The sequence below is a fragment of the Dromaius novaehollandiae genome, unplaced genomic scaffold, assembly GCF_036370855.1.
Source record: "Dromaius novaehollandiae isolate bDroNov1 unplaced genomic scaffold, bDroNov1.hap1 HAP1_SCAFFOLD_37, whole genome shotgun sequence".
NCBI classification, from domain to species: domain Eukaryota; kingdom Metazoa; phylum Chordata; class Aves; order Casuariiformes; family Dromaiidae; genus Dromaius; species Dromaius novaehollandiae.
In genome coordinates, this window is record NW_026991398.1 from 2,310,804 (window position 1) to 2,324,517 (window position 13,714).

Here is a 13,714-nt window from a genome sequence, read left to right on the forward strand (position 1 = left end):
GTACAGAGTTCACTCTCCTTGTTGTCATGTCCTTTGACCGCTACGTTGCCATCTGCCAACCTTTGCATTATGCTGCTGTCGTGAAGCGGCAGCTCTGCACCCACCTCGTTGTTGCTGCTTGGGTCATAGGCTTCACATTCTCGAGTTACCGCCTGGTCCTGCTCTCAAAGCTGACGTTCTGTGGCCCAAACAAGATCCACCATTTTTTTTGTGACAACTCTCCCTTGTTCAAACTGTCCTGCTCTGACACCAGCCTGCTTTGGAAAGTAGACTCTCTTTTCATATCATTCGTAGTGCTGGGTTCCTTATGTTTAATCCTGGTGTCCTACATGTGCATCTTCCATTGTATTCTGCACATGCCATCAGCATCTGGGAGGAAGAAAGCTTTTGCTACATGTTCTTCCCATCTCATCACTTTAGCCATCGTATATGGAAGCTGCATTTTTCTCTATGCACGACCCTCAGAAGATGTTTCCTTGGAGACCAGTGGAACTGTAGCTTTGCTGAACACTGTCCTGTACCCATTCTTAAACCCCTTCATCTACAGTCTCAGAAACAAGACTGTGAAACTGGCCCTGAAGAAAGCCATTGGCCGTGCAAAGGTTCGACTTTTCCCCCAGTCATGATGTTTCTCGAGATAGCAATTTTAATTATGTGTCATATAAAATACCACACACATATGTATGTAGCTACTAAATACAGGTGCCTCAGACTAAATACAGGTGCCTCAGGAGATTTATTTTCACACTGGATTGTAGTAGTGAAAGGAAGAAATGTGAATTGTGTGTCTTGGTTAGAGAGGGTTATTATAAACAGAATCTTAAACATATTAATAGAATGTTGGAAACACACTTCTTAGGACTGGGGCATAGACTGCCAGTGGGTGCTGACACAAGGAAGCTTTCATAAGTTATCTCAGGAAATTTAGCTGAAAACTCTGGGGACAATGTCCCAGGACTGTTGAGAAAAGCTCAAAACACCTTCTCTCCCTGAATAACAGAAGATGCTAAGCACAAAAATTAAGCTCCAGGCTGGGTCCTTCTGCACTGCAGTGAAGGATGTGGTGGCCCTGGTCTACCCACCCAGGCCCACAGCTCCACCGGCAATGTGCAGTTAGGGTATGCAGGCAGACAACTAGGCTCTGGCTCGAGGTTGAGCTAACTGACTAAATTGTCTACTACATATGTGCTTGAGTACATACGTAGTAAAACTGGGACCAATGAGGAAAAAACTACTTAGAGATGGACTGTTTATTGCAAAGGGGATAAAGCTGGCGAAAGGGAGGGATCAGTTGGATCATGGAAGAAAAAGCACGGGAAAATGGAGGGAGAGGGAATAAAAGGGGCCAGTTTTGTGTAAGCAAGCTGCTGGCAAGTACATTTGCCTGGCCAAGCTGTGTGCCTGGTCACTGCAGTCTGCCTTAGCGTCATATTAAATCCTATTCCTAGCTACTTTCTGGGTGAGCAATCTCTGTTCTGTGTGAGTACATGTGTGGAAGGCTTGCAGCCCTCAAGGCAGCCAGCTGCCAGAGACACCCATGCAAGGGTGCCTGTGAGGTCTCCTGCAAGCTTGGAGTCTCATTAGCCGGTGAGCAAAAACAGGACCAGGCCATTTGCATGGTTCATGTTTATGAGCGCTGCTCGTGTCTCTGTGGTGCCTGTAAAGGTACTGTGCCCTGGCTGAACTGATTTTTTGGTGGCCCACCATGTCCGTACTGTGTGTGTGTGTGTGTGTGTGTGTGTGTGCCTACTGGAAGCACATGTGCAGCCTCACTGCTGGCAGGACCAGGGAGCAGAGAACCGCAGCAGTCTCCCATCCAGTGGACCAGGGAGGAGGAATCCCCCAGATCCAAAAGTCCACCAGGTTCAGCATCCTTTAACAGTGCAGGCCTTGGAGGTGCTGCACCTGCTTGATCTTGATGTCAAGGTCCCTCTTCTCCATTACTTTGTGATCCCCAAAGGGGACAGAGATGACTATAGGCTTAAGCTTTGGGGTTGCAGCATGAAGGACAGCTTTGGCACACATCTTTCTGTTTCCTCACTATTAATTTAAGCAATAAGAACACAAAGATTTTATAAGTGTTTGGGTCAGTGATCCCCTAGAGTCAAAGGGAGATTTTTTTGTCGTTGTTGTTGATCAGACTTATCATCTGCCAACCTTTATTGTAAAAGTGGCTGGGTTTGGACAGGCAGTGCCATATGAACTACCCTCCATTTAAAACTATCTAAGGAAAGTAGCACTACTTAGTCAATCTAAATAGCAGGGGCAATGATCACTGTTTTGCTGGTGGTCCATGAGCAGGACAGTCGTGGTGAGCAAAACTTCATTGTCTGAGGATCTGCTGCACATTACTATACCCATCTTCATCATATCCACGGGTTAAAAAAAAAAAAAAGCTGGGGGATTTTTAAACTAAATACCTATTGCAAATATCTCAAGACCTGTTTTCTCCTTTTACACAATGGATATTACTCTTGTATTAAGAATGGCAGGAAAGTATTTGGGTGGAGAAATTCTTTTGAGCTCTGTCAAACATTGCACAAACATCTCCATAGCTACATTATTGCCATTTCTGCCTGCTGCAAAACTGTGCAGATAGCATAGGCACAAGAACAAGGTGTCCTAACTGCAAGCTTATATGTAGGTCTGGGCCAACACAAGGCCGTGGCTATTAGTCTTTAAATGGTTTGTCTATGATTTTGTGAGAGAAGTGCACAGTCTACATGGAAAAGCATCTCAAATGTAAAAGCTGGGAATGCAGTTTGTGTCATGAAAAGATCTTGAATGTCAGCCAGCATCAGCGTTTCATGCCTGTGGTCAAACTCCCAGAAACAGGGAAGGGCTGTATTTTCTATGGTATGTAACAAATACAGGAAACTGGAAGAAATGTCTGAAATCAGATTTCTTTCCTGGAGTTAGCACTGGAAGTAGCGTGGGATGAAGAAGGAGTAGAAAGGAAACCTCAGTGAGAATGGGAATTAAAAAGGGTTATGAGTCTCATGGACTTTCTGTGGCTGTTTATGAACACAAAGTTTCAGGGCTAAACCTCCCTAGCAGATAATGCCAAAGGCTGTGGTGGCCCCTTTGTTGTTAGTCTGCTTCTGAATAAATAACTAAATGAATAAATAAGGACCTAACACTAATCACCCAGGGTGTCATAGGCATAGAAATCCCCAGCCTGAGTACGCTTCATAGACTTCTTAAACTTTTCACCCATGAAACCAAGAAGCCTTCCCTAAGCATTGGGATTTGAGAGTTGCAAAGGCTACTTTCTCCATTTTGTTAAACACTGCTGAAAATCCAAGTGATGTAGGCCCTCCTCCATAAGCTGTGTATCATGGAGTAGACAGCTGGCTGCCCAAGGGGAAAAAAGCAATTGCTGGCATGACAGCAAGTGAATGAGGGGAAGATCTCTGACGTGCAAAAAACACTGCGCTACTATAGCCAACAAGATGTGAAAATCTTGAGGGAAGCTTGCTGGTGGGCAAATGGGGACTAAAATGTAGCTACAAGTTTGGCCGCGTATGTTTCAGTGAGGAAGAAAGAGAGGTCACTGCTATCTGGTTGTGAAGGCTTGGAGTCTGGAAGGCTTAGCAAGGTCTCAGAGCACTTCCTCTGCCATGTTGTCCAGTTCTGAGGGAATGATTCTTCACGTACACAGGTCTGTAGCCAGTCTCCAGCAAGCTCCTTCAAAACACGACTCTGCTTATGGCCTTGGAGAGAGCCACACACCTACTTTTTATACATTGCTGCACTGATGGCTGTGACAGAAACTGTGCCAAAAGCTTTGCCCCAGCCCAAGTGCACAGCATTTTGAGTAACAGCATTGCTGTCTGCACTCAACCACTCCTTGTCATGGGGAGCTGGTGCACATGCTTGAGGGAGCTCTCTCAGCACAGCGCTCACAGCCTTCATGCAGATGAATTCTGCAGAGAAAGATGTATTTGAGGGTGTGTGTGGGGAAATGGAGATAGAAGTCCAGGACTTACATCTTCTGTGAAGCCATGGGGGATTTGTAGCTCATTGCAGTGCTGGTTATTTTGGTCTCCTGTAGAAGTCTTTGGCAGTTGTCTCCATCTGCAGGGGGATATATGTGACTGAAGATAATGTTTCTCCCAATGACCTTCATCCTGGTGATAGGTATATTCTCTCTTGACCATGGCACTCAAACTCTCTGCTGATGATTGCCCTTTTGGCATCTGTATATGCCAAGGTTTCAAAGCTGTACTCTTGCAGGATGCCAGATAAGCTGGAGTGAATAATTCTGGTGGCCAGCACAATCGTCTCAGGAGGGATTAACTTGTTCTGTTAGAGGCTGTAGGTCTTGATTTTGGGGTGCTGAGAACTCACTTCACATCGAAACAGCTCAACATGCAGTCATTTCAGAAGTCCTTGCTTCAGTGACCCAGCCACAGAAATCTTGGGATGCTGGGAACAGCATACTTATTATTCCGTTGCCTTCTTCTTTTAAAACTGTGTTAGGAAAAACAATGCTCAGGGGCTGTGAAGGCCTCAGCACTGTTTTGCAGGTTGGCCAAGGCTTGTCATATTCCTTGTATGTTAATGTTTGCAGGTGCAAGGCCATGAGAACAACGGAAAAATACATGCGAAGAAAAAAATGCTGCCATGGAGTCTCTGGAAAACACTGTCTCAGTGGCTTCAGTGAAAGGGTACAGAGTTACAAAAAGCAGGCCCCTAACATCACCATGATTGACCACAGCGCTGCAAAGAAAGCTGAATTTATCTCAACACAATGGGGACTGGAGGGTGACCCTGATTTTAGATAAATGCCTATATCAGTTGAGTAGATTAACTGGCTATATGTGACCACAAGGCAGGAAAGGGAGGGTTGGATACCAGCGCAGAGAGACACTCAAGGTTTGTGAGGGGTTAAACAGAGGCGCTTTAATGAAGGACTTGCACTCCAAACTGTGCAGGGAGCCCCGAGAACCGCATGGAGGGGTCACTGATTGGAGGCTGCTGGATGCCAAGGTTGGACGCCCAGGCGGCACTCACATTGTCTATCCTAAGGGCCCCTTTTAGCTACTAGAACTATTTCCTTATATTGACTGTGCTAGGCTTGAGTAGCTACTGGCTGCGAAGCAGCAAGACATTGTTGATAAAACAGAATGTGCATGTCCAGCCTTGATGGGTTTCGGTCAGTGTGTAGAGAGCACACGCTGGGGCTGCAATCATGTGCTCTGCCAGTCCCCTGACTCCTCACCAGGTCTTCTACAGGTGTTCTTGCTACATTCCACCCCATGACTGACAGAGAGGTAGTACTGGGGCCACCAGTGTGCAGACACGGTTCGGACATGCCTTTCAGGCATTGGCTTAACTAACAGTTAAAGTATACAAGCAAGTAAATTATTGTAAATATATAGTAAATTATAACATATATGCATGCAAAACCAATCCACCCAGAAGACCAGGAGTGTATTGTGTTTTTCCCATAGTCCTAAATTCAACAGCCATGATGACAGTGACTGCCAGGGGTTGTCCCATGCTGATTCTTTGGATTTTACATCATGTCGTATTTGAAGTAGGCTCATTATCTTGTGGACGTCAGGTCTGACCCGCTTACTGCAGTTTCTTCAGTGCCACAGCTACTGTCAGTGTACAGGGCTGGGATGGAGAGCAGCAACACTGTGCCTCTGCTCAGCATATTCATTAGGTCACGGTTCTCCAGGTGAGAGCCTCCTAGGCAGACTATAGACTAGGACACTCTCCCCTTTGATTAGTACCAGGTGGGTATCCCCTGCTCTTCAGCAATAATTTCCCCTTCCAACTGTTTGGGTTTAGTCACATCATGCACCCACACAGCACGCCCTGTAGACTCAAAACCGCCTAGTTGCTGGGTGGGCCTCAGGGAATCTACTTCCCAGATAGTGGGGACACCTATCCGGTCACATATCAGCTGGGCTATTTGGTTGCTATGTATATACATCACAGGGGTTGGGATCTGGTGTAATGGATCACAACTTTCACCTCCTCAAGATAGTTTGAGTCAATGACTCCTGCAATGATGTCTACTCCCCAGAGAGCTAAACTAGTACAGGGCACCATGCAACCATAATACCCTTGAGGTATGGCGATGGCCAGCCCCATACTCACAAGATGATGGCTATCTGGATGTGTGGCCATCACAGATCCAACCCTGCACTCTTGGGCCTGGTTCACATGGGGAAGCAGGCTTGGCAGTGCAGTCATTGCACTCTAAGCACACGCGGCCGGTCGATGGAGTCCCCTTTGAAACGAGCTTATGGGGTAGAGCCATGCAGTGGGCAGTCACTGAGGCAGGCATTGGCCTGACGAATGTCTTTACTCCAACCTGTGAGGGTACCAGTAGGAGATAATTCACACAGCTGCTCTTTGAGCAGTCAATTCATGTGTTCTGTCAATCCCACCCCTTGCGGATGGTAAGCTGTGATAAATCCAGGTTAGTCCTCGCTCTCCAGCCCAATTCCAAATGCCACTCCCTGTAAAATGAGTGCCCTGATCACTCTGGATTTCCACCAAGGAACTATAAAACTCAGCCAAGTCTTCTAATGCCTTAATGATGTGAGCCTGGGTAGCTGTGGCACAAGACTGGGTGTACAATAGACCAGAGCAGGAATCTACGGTGGTCAGGACATATCTGTGCCACTGGCTCTCCAGGAGGGATCCCATATCATCAATTTGCCACACCTGCCCAGGCTTTTGTCCTCTGCAAATATACAGCTTTTTGGTCTGCAACCGCCATGGAGCTAAGTGGGTACAACAAGGGCAATGCTGTCTTGTCCCTTTTTATGCCACGATGGTGGTGTGAAGACCTCGAACCCTAGTCCATTGGGTGGCCCTATCTCCACCCAGATGGCCGCTTCTGTGGTGAATCCAATCTGCTAACCCTGGAGCAATAATCACACTAACAGCCACCATAGCATCTACCTTGGCATCTCGGGAATTACGAGTTGCCTGGGTGTCCGCATGTCTTATGGCAATTCAACATTGGGTGCTGGTGATGGCAAAGGGCTTGAGGAGGTGGGGACAGATCCTGTGGGCCAACAACTGTTGCACAGCTGGTGTCAGCAACAGGACTTTGGTTTTTACGACCATGGGGCCCTCTTTGCTCAGAAGAGATAGGGTCAGCCTGAACAAGCAGGGCAGAAGCATCTTTGCTGACAGCCTGGCAAACTTGGTAAGGAGACGGTTACAGTGGGAACGACCAGAGGCAGAGGATGACCAACAGTCAGTAAAGCCACAGCAATAAGCAGGCTGGCCAGCGCGTCCAGGGGAGAGCTCTGGGAGCCAGGACACATCCTAGGAACCCACTGCCTCCACCAGCAGAAAAGACACAAAATGCAGTCCATCCTTCTCCCTGAGAGAGAAGCCAGAGGAGCCCTCTCTAGTCCCAGGTGATCTGAGAGCAGGACTGCAGGTGGCCAGAGGTCATGAAATTCAGCAGAAATGACCAGCTCCAGCCTTGGGTGAGACAGAGAAGCAGGTTTCCTTGTTCTATTAGGAAACTGCTTTGAAGCAGTCCCTCAGGTCATCACCCCTGCTAGAGCAAAGAAAAGCACGCTGGTGCCCATTGGCCTCCAGGGCAGGTGAGCCTGTGCTGCCCACCTCATGTGCTCACCTGGTTGCCCAATTGTGATGTCACAGTTACTGATGTCACAGTTACTGGTGACCATGGAGGAGATAGTCAGGCTCCGACAGTCTCAGTTGTCTGCCTTCCCCCCCACCTTCCAAGTCAGGCTTGCACTCTGGGGCTTCCCCGCCTGCAAGGCGTATTTGGGGAAAACCCCACCTGACCTGAGACTGAACCTATTACATGGAGATGTCCCCCGATGGAGGGGAAGAGGCCAGCCCTGCATGGCCTCTCTTCTGCACCAGACCCTGGCAGATCCTGGAGCATGGCTGTCTGCGGACCCCCATGTGGGGCTCAGCCGGGACTGGGCAGGGGCTGGGCGCTCAGACCTCCCACACTCTGGAGGATCATTTAGGAGTCATTTAATAATACCCCAGCAGTTTCCATGTCCGAGGTCTGTGATGCCAGCTCCAGCTGAGCTCTGGCTTTCATCACTCCATCCCTGTGTGCACAGATAGGATCTTGATGCTCCCCTGGGCAGCCTGTGCCCCTTCCACCCTCTGTGCACTTCCACCCCAGCACCCTGAGCGCTGGTGCTGCTGCCAGGGCAGAGGTGGAGGATCCCCCGGAGCCGCTCCTCAGGGAGCTCCCCAGGGAAATGCTGTGCCCAGCCCCAGCCCCAGCCCCAGCCCCAGCATGGCAGAGGGGAGCTGCCCTCTCCTGACCCACCCTGGCAGTGCCAGCCCCACCTCAGCCTGCTCCTGAAAGGCTCCAGCGCAGCCCTGAAGGGAGCTGGAGCTGCCTTGGGCCCTGGGGCAGTCTGGTGGCAGGAGGGTTTGACATGGGCACAGCAGCAGTGGTGCTGAGAGCAGGGGAGGAGCAGGGAAATTGGGGCAAAGACCCCTGTCCTTGGCGGTGTGGCCAGGGCACTGGATGGGCGATGCCTTTGTGGCTGGTCAGGCTCCAGGTTCGGGGTGGATGCCCACTCGAGGGTAGGAGCACCGGCATCTTCATGGGCTGCAGGGGAGCCATGACTGTGAGGAAGGCAAGTGGACCCAGGCCCAGGTAGCTACAAAGGCCAGGGGTGGAAAAGGCAGCATAGGGCTGGTGAAAGCCCTCCCTCCCCTCCCCATGGGGAAGAGAGTCCCCAGGTGATGCTGGACTCCACTTTGGCCGACTGGAGGGGAGCACAGGGAGGGTGAAAGAGGCAGATGGAGCCGCTGGGGTTGCGTGAGGGAGTTTTCCAAAGCCCAGGGATGAGATAGGGACTTCTGGATCTTCCCCCTCTGATGCTCTCCCAGCCGAGGTTGTTCTGCTCTGCCCCAGGTGCTCTCCACGCCCTGCCAGCCATGCTAGAGCAGAGGCCAAGGAGCAAGAATTCATGGAATCTCAGAGGAGTTTTGGTGGGAAGGGATCTCTGGAGGTCTCCAGTCCAACCTGCCACACAAAGCAGGGCTGTTTGGAGCCTTTGAGTGTGGCATATGACGACACGGACCTCAGATAGGATGGTGCAAGAGATCTCCTTTATTGAGACAACAATGGCTGGTTATATAGCAACCAACCAAGGCCAGCCCCTCTTCCTGCCACGTATCTCCTTGTGCGTTGTGGCATCTTGTGACAGGCAGGAAGGCACATCCTGATCCCTGGCAGGCAGGCAGGAAGGCACACTGTGATTGCTGGCACGTAGGCAGCAAGGCACATCGTGATTACTGGCAACTCACGTGCACACATTCTGGCCACAGATCGTAGTTACCACATCATCACTTTCTGCCTTAGAGATTCTCTGCTGTCTTGCACAGCGTCATCCCATTTTGGTCCCCAGCACTTGAGTCTTGTCTGGCCATCGCTGGACTGTGCCTGACCCCAGTTACCATCCCCAAATCTGCTCTGCTCCTCTTGTCCGGGCACTGTGGGACGGCACCTCTCATCGGTGGGTCCCTGCCCTGCCTGCCTTGCTGGCACCCTCAGCTCCCAACTCCACTTCCCGCACGGAGCAGCCCCGCTCTTGCTGCTCCCGACAACATGCTCTCTGTCGCAGGAACCCTGTCAGAAATGGTGCATAAAGAGTCAAGCTGTGACACAGAAAGACCTGTTGTCATAACTGGGCATCACAAAATCTGACCCCAAGTGACTGTTCTCGCTTCTTCATGCAGCTGAGACTCTGCATGCAATGTTACCTGAGTAGAGGGTCAAAATCTGAAGCTCTCCTCACACCTTTATAGTGGCTGTCAGGTAAGAGTTGCTGCTACGGACATAGAGTCACCTTTTGTATTTACAGCCTTCCTTGGGATCTCCTTGGATCCCACCTTCCCTTGCCAAGGCTTTCTTGGCTGTAGTCAGAGGCAGGTCCCAGGTAGAGATGAGGAGTCAGGTCAGCAGGACGGGGACAGGGTCAGGTCATCAGCACTGTCACCCGTGAGACAGCCCTGGGAAGGTAATTCAGACACCATTCACCATCTCCACTGGCACTGGTCACTGAGAGATGAGCCCTGAATCCAACCCTCAGTCCCTAACAGATTAGCCGGGGACTCTGAGCTCATCCCCTGGCTCCCATGGAGTTCACAAGCAGAACACCGGACCCCTTGGTGGTGCATTGCCTTGAGCATATTTTTGACTCCATCTTCTGAAGAAAGGCCGGACTTCAGGCAGATAACAGAGGAGAACCCCTTTTATTATGGAAATGTTATTCTGGAGGCCACGTCTGGCATAAGGGTGCCCAGGGGCTGGTGCTGCCTGAGCTCACAGAAATGCACACGGAAGCACGTTACAAGAGCACTGAGGCCATATACACACATGAGAGCATAGCAGGACAGTGTGGAAATGAGGAGGAAAGCCCTGAAAAGAGAAAGTCCTGCTGTTCTTGGTGGATGTGTCTCCCAGAAAGCATCAGCCCCCATGCAAAGGCTGCAGCAAGGAAATGCCTGCTGTGGCAGTGGGGGGATGGTCCTGAGGAGCAGGGCATCTGTTCCCACAGGCTTCATCCAGACTTTCCTCCCCTCCACTCACGATATGCTTTGAGTGCTGGAGCACAGAAGAGGGAAGGGACCAGCCCATAGTGACACCTGTCTGCCACTCTCGAAGTAGAGGGGTGAGATCACACCCTGACTGTGGCCAGGGGAGCTGAGCTCTCCAAATGGACATGGGACCCATGGTCTCACCCTACCTGTACTCATCTGAGCCTGTGCCCCTGAGCTCCGTTGGTGTCAGTGCTGAAAGAGACACTGCAAAGGGAAACTCTCCTCATTGCCCTGGGAGCGTCTGAGGGAGCTCAGAGTAGCAGGCTCTGAGGTCCCCCCCATCTCTGCTGATGAAGGGGGGGGAAGCCTGGCTTCCTGCTTCAACACAGCCTCTGTGTCAAATATAAGAGATGGATTACTGAGAAGTAAGAGGAACCTTTCACATGAATATAACAGAGAAAGGTAAGAAAGAAATAAATGAATAATATATATCCTTGAGGCCGAATACCCTGGGAAAGATGAGCAGATGCACATGGGACAGTTATTGGCACTGACATCATACCCATTGAATCAGTTTCCTCAAGGCATCCTTGAGCTCCTTGTTCCTCACGCTGTAGATGAGAGGGTTCACTGTTGGAGGCACCACTGAGTACAGAACAGTCACCACCAGATCCAGAGATGGGGAGGAGATGGAGGGGGGCTTCAGGCAGGCAAATGTGCCAGTGCTGAGAAACAGGGAGACCACGGCCAGGTGTGGGAGGCACATGGAAAAGGCTTTGTGCCGGCCCTGCTCAGAGGGGATCCTCAGCACAGCAGTGAAGATCTGCACGTAGGACACCACAATGAAAATGAAACACCCCAAAGCTAAACAGGCACTAACAACACTAACCCCAGCTTCCCAGGAGTAGGCGTCTGAGCAGGACAGCTGGAATATCTGGGGCACTTCACAGAAGAACTGGTCCACTGTGTTGCCTTGGCAGAGTGGTATTGAAAATGTGTTAGCAGTGTGCAGGAGAGCATTGAGAAAACCAGTGCCCCAGGCAGCTGCTGCCATTTTGGCACAAGCTCTGCTGCCCATGAGGGTCCCGTAGTGCAGGGGTCTGCAGATGGCAACAAAGCGGTCATAGGCCATGACTGTCAGGAGACAATACTCTGCTGCGAGCAAGAAGAGAACCAGAAAGATTTGGACAGCACATCCTGAGTATGAAATGGTCCTGGTGTTCCATAGGGAATTGGCCATGGATTTGGGGACAGTGGTGGAGATGGAGCCAAGGTCGAGAAGAGAGAGGTTGAGGAGGAAGAAGTACATGGGGGTGTGGAGGCGGTGGTCGCAGGCTACGGCTGTGATGATGAGGCCGTTGCCCAGGAGGGCAGCCAGGTAGATGCCCAGGAAGAGCGAGAAGTGCAAGAGCTGCAGCTCCCGTGTGTCTGCAAATGCCAGGAGGAGGAACTCATTGAAGGAGCTGCCGTTGGACATCTGTTCCCTTGGGGCACAGGAGGCCTGTCCAAGGAAGAAAAGAAAGTAAAAAGTTAGAGCAAGCTACTCTGAACCAAACCCATTCTGGTTCGCATAGAAACCCCCACATTTCCTCGGTCCTTTACCTTCTTTCAGCTCCCTTTCTGGGGCTCTGGTTTGCGCTGGCTGAGTGTGTCATGTGCAGTAGGGGCTTCTGCCCGTAGCTCCAGAGGACTCTGTTCTGCTTTGCTGCAGGTTTAAGTGGACGTGTCAAACAGTCCCAGGTATTTGGGGGGATACCTGGGAACGGGCGGCATCAGCTGGGTGGAGGGCGCTTGGTCCTGTGACACAGGGGGAATATTCTCTACTTACCATAATGAGAAATGAATACAGCACTCACGGCAGCTGTGTCTGAAAGAGAAGACCCTTGTGAGGGATTTGTCCCCCCCCCCAGTCTTGCCCCCTTGGAGAGAGGTGTCTGTATCTGGATCAGTCATATCAGCTCCCACCCTAGCAAGGGAGAGGAACAGGCAAGGGAAGGCAGGGGCTGACCTGCCTTTTTCTAGATGTCCCCCTTCCAGTGAGATAAACCATTTCCTCATGCCAATTTACCATCTGTGCTCTTTGTCCAGTAGTGGGAATGTGTAGTGTAGTGGGAATGGCAAGGGACTGGTTCTGATGTGCACGTCCTGCAGCATACTATGTCCACCCCTTAGGTGGCAGGACTGCTCAATATTTTGATACTTATCTCCAGAAAATAACCTGCAGCAGAGGAGTCTGATTATATATTGATTTAGATTTTAGATGCCTCCATTACACTGTGGGAGCATTCTTGGATGGGCTAGAAATCTTTGTTATTTCAGCATGAGCACTTGTGCACCCGAGCAGGAAAAAAGGGCTCCCTGTGACTTTGTACAGAGTCCTGGGATCTGGTCTGCCAGTGTGTCTTGCCCCTCACTGCCCTGCACTTGCATCTCACTCAGATAAAGGACAACCACACTCACAAGTTCCTCTAAGAAAGAAACTGGACTGAGCTGGGAGCAGAGGAGTTCAGTTTCACAGTGAAGATTTCCAAATTCTTCTCTCTCAGCCCAGAGATGGAGGGAGTGATGAGGAGTGTGACAAGGTTTCTGACTCACAGGAGCAGACCAAGGACTCTCAGATATCACAGAAATGCTCCAGGGAAGCTGTGCTCTTCTGCAGGGCAGCCTGCAGCTTGGCAGGACACCCCAGGGAAACAGCCAAGGGTCCTAAAGATGGGCTCTCCTTCAGAGGCAGACAGCTCAGTAAGAGTCAGCTCTCTCTCTTAAGAGAGAGACAGAGCAAAAAGTCTGTGAGAAACCTCAGCAAGTCCCTTCATCCCCACCTCAGCCTGCAGACAGCACCACCATCACCTTTATGGCCTCATCAGGCTTTCTCTGATCTGCTCCTTAGGACCTGCGAGCACAGAGATGGCCCTGGCCAGGGCCCTGACCCGGGATGTTTCTGTATATCACAGAACACAGAAGGGGGGGATGGGGTCTGTGAACAGCGACTGGGAAAAGACTTTGGGGCAGAGAAAAAGCTCTTGGCAGAAACAGCTCCAGGCAGCAGGGATGGGCAGGGAATGGTAGAGAATTGCTAACAGAGACATCATGGGAGGAGAGACATGAGCAAGTCATGGTCAGTTGGGCGACGCCAAAGCCTTCCCCAGGGTGCTCCAGTTTGTCCTGCAGAAACCTCCCAGCAGCA

General features: G+C 50.7%; 1 protein-coding gene across 1 annotated transcript; it reads right to left on the bottom strand.

Moving 5' to 3' along the window:
• Window positions 1-11,083: 11,083 nt before the first annotated feature.
• LOC135326237 (olfactory receptor 14J1-like) lies at window positions 11,084-12,004 on the bottom strand. Its single transcript, XM_064504087.1, has one exon. The coding sequence runs from the start codon at window positions 12,002-12,004 to the stop codon at window positions 11,084-11,086; it is 921 nt and encodes a 306-aa protein (XP_064360157.1).
• Window positions 12,005-13,714: the final 1,710 nt, after the last annotated feature.

Bases quoted from the DNA above. Each gene is read 5' to 3' on its own strand.
- LOC135326237 (XM_064504087.1), bottom strand. From the start codon at position 12,004: ATGTCCAACGGCAGCTCCTTCAATGAGTTCCTCCTCCTGGCATTTGCA.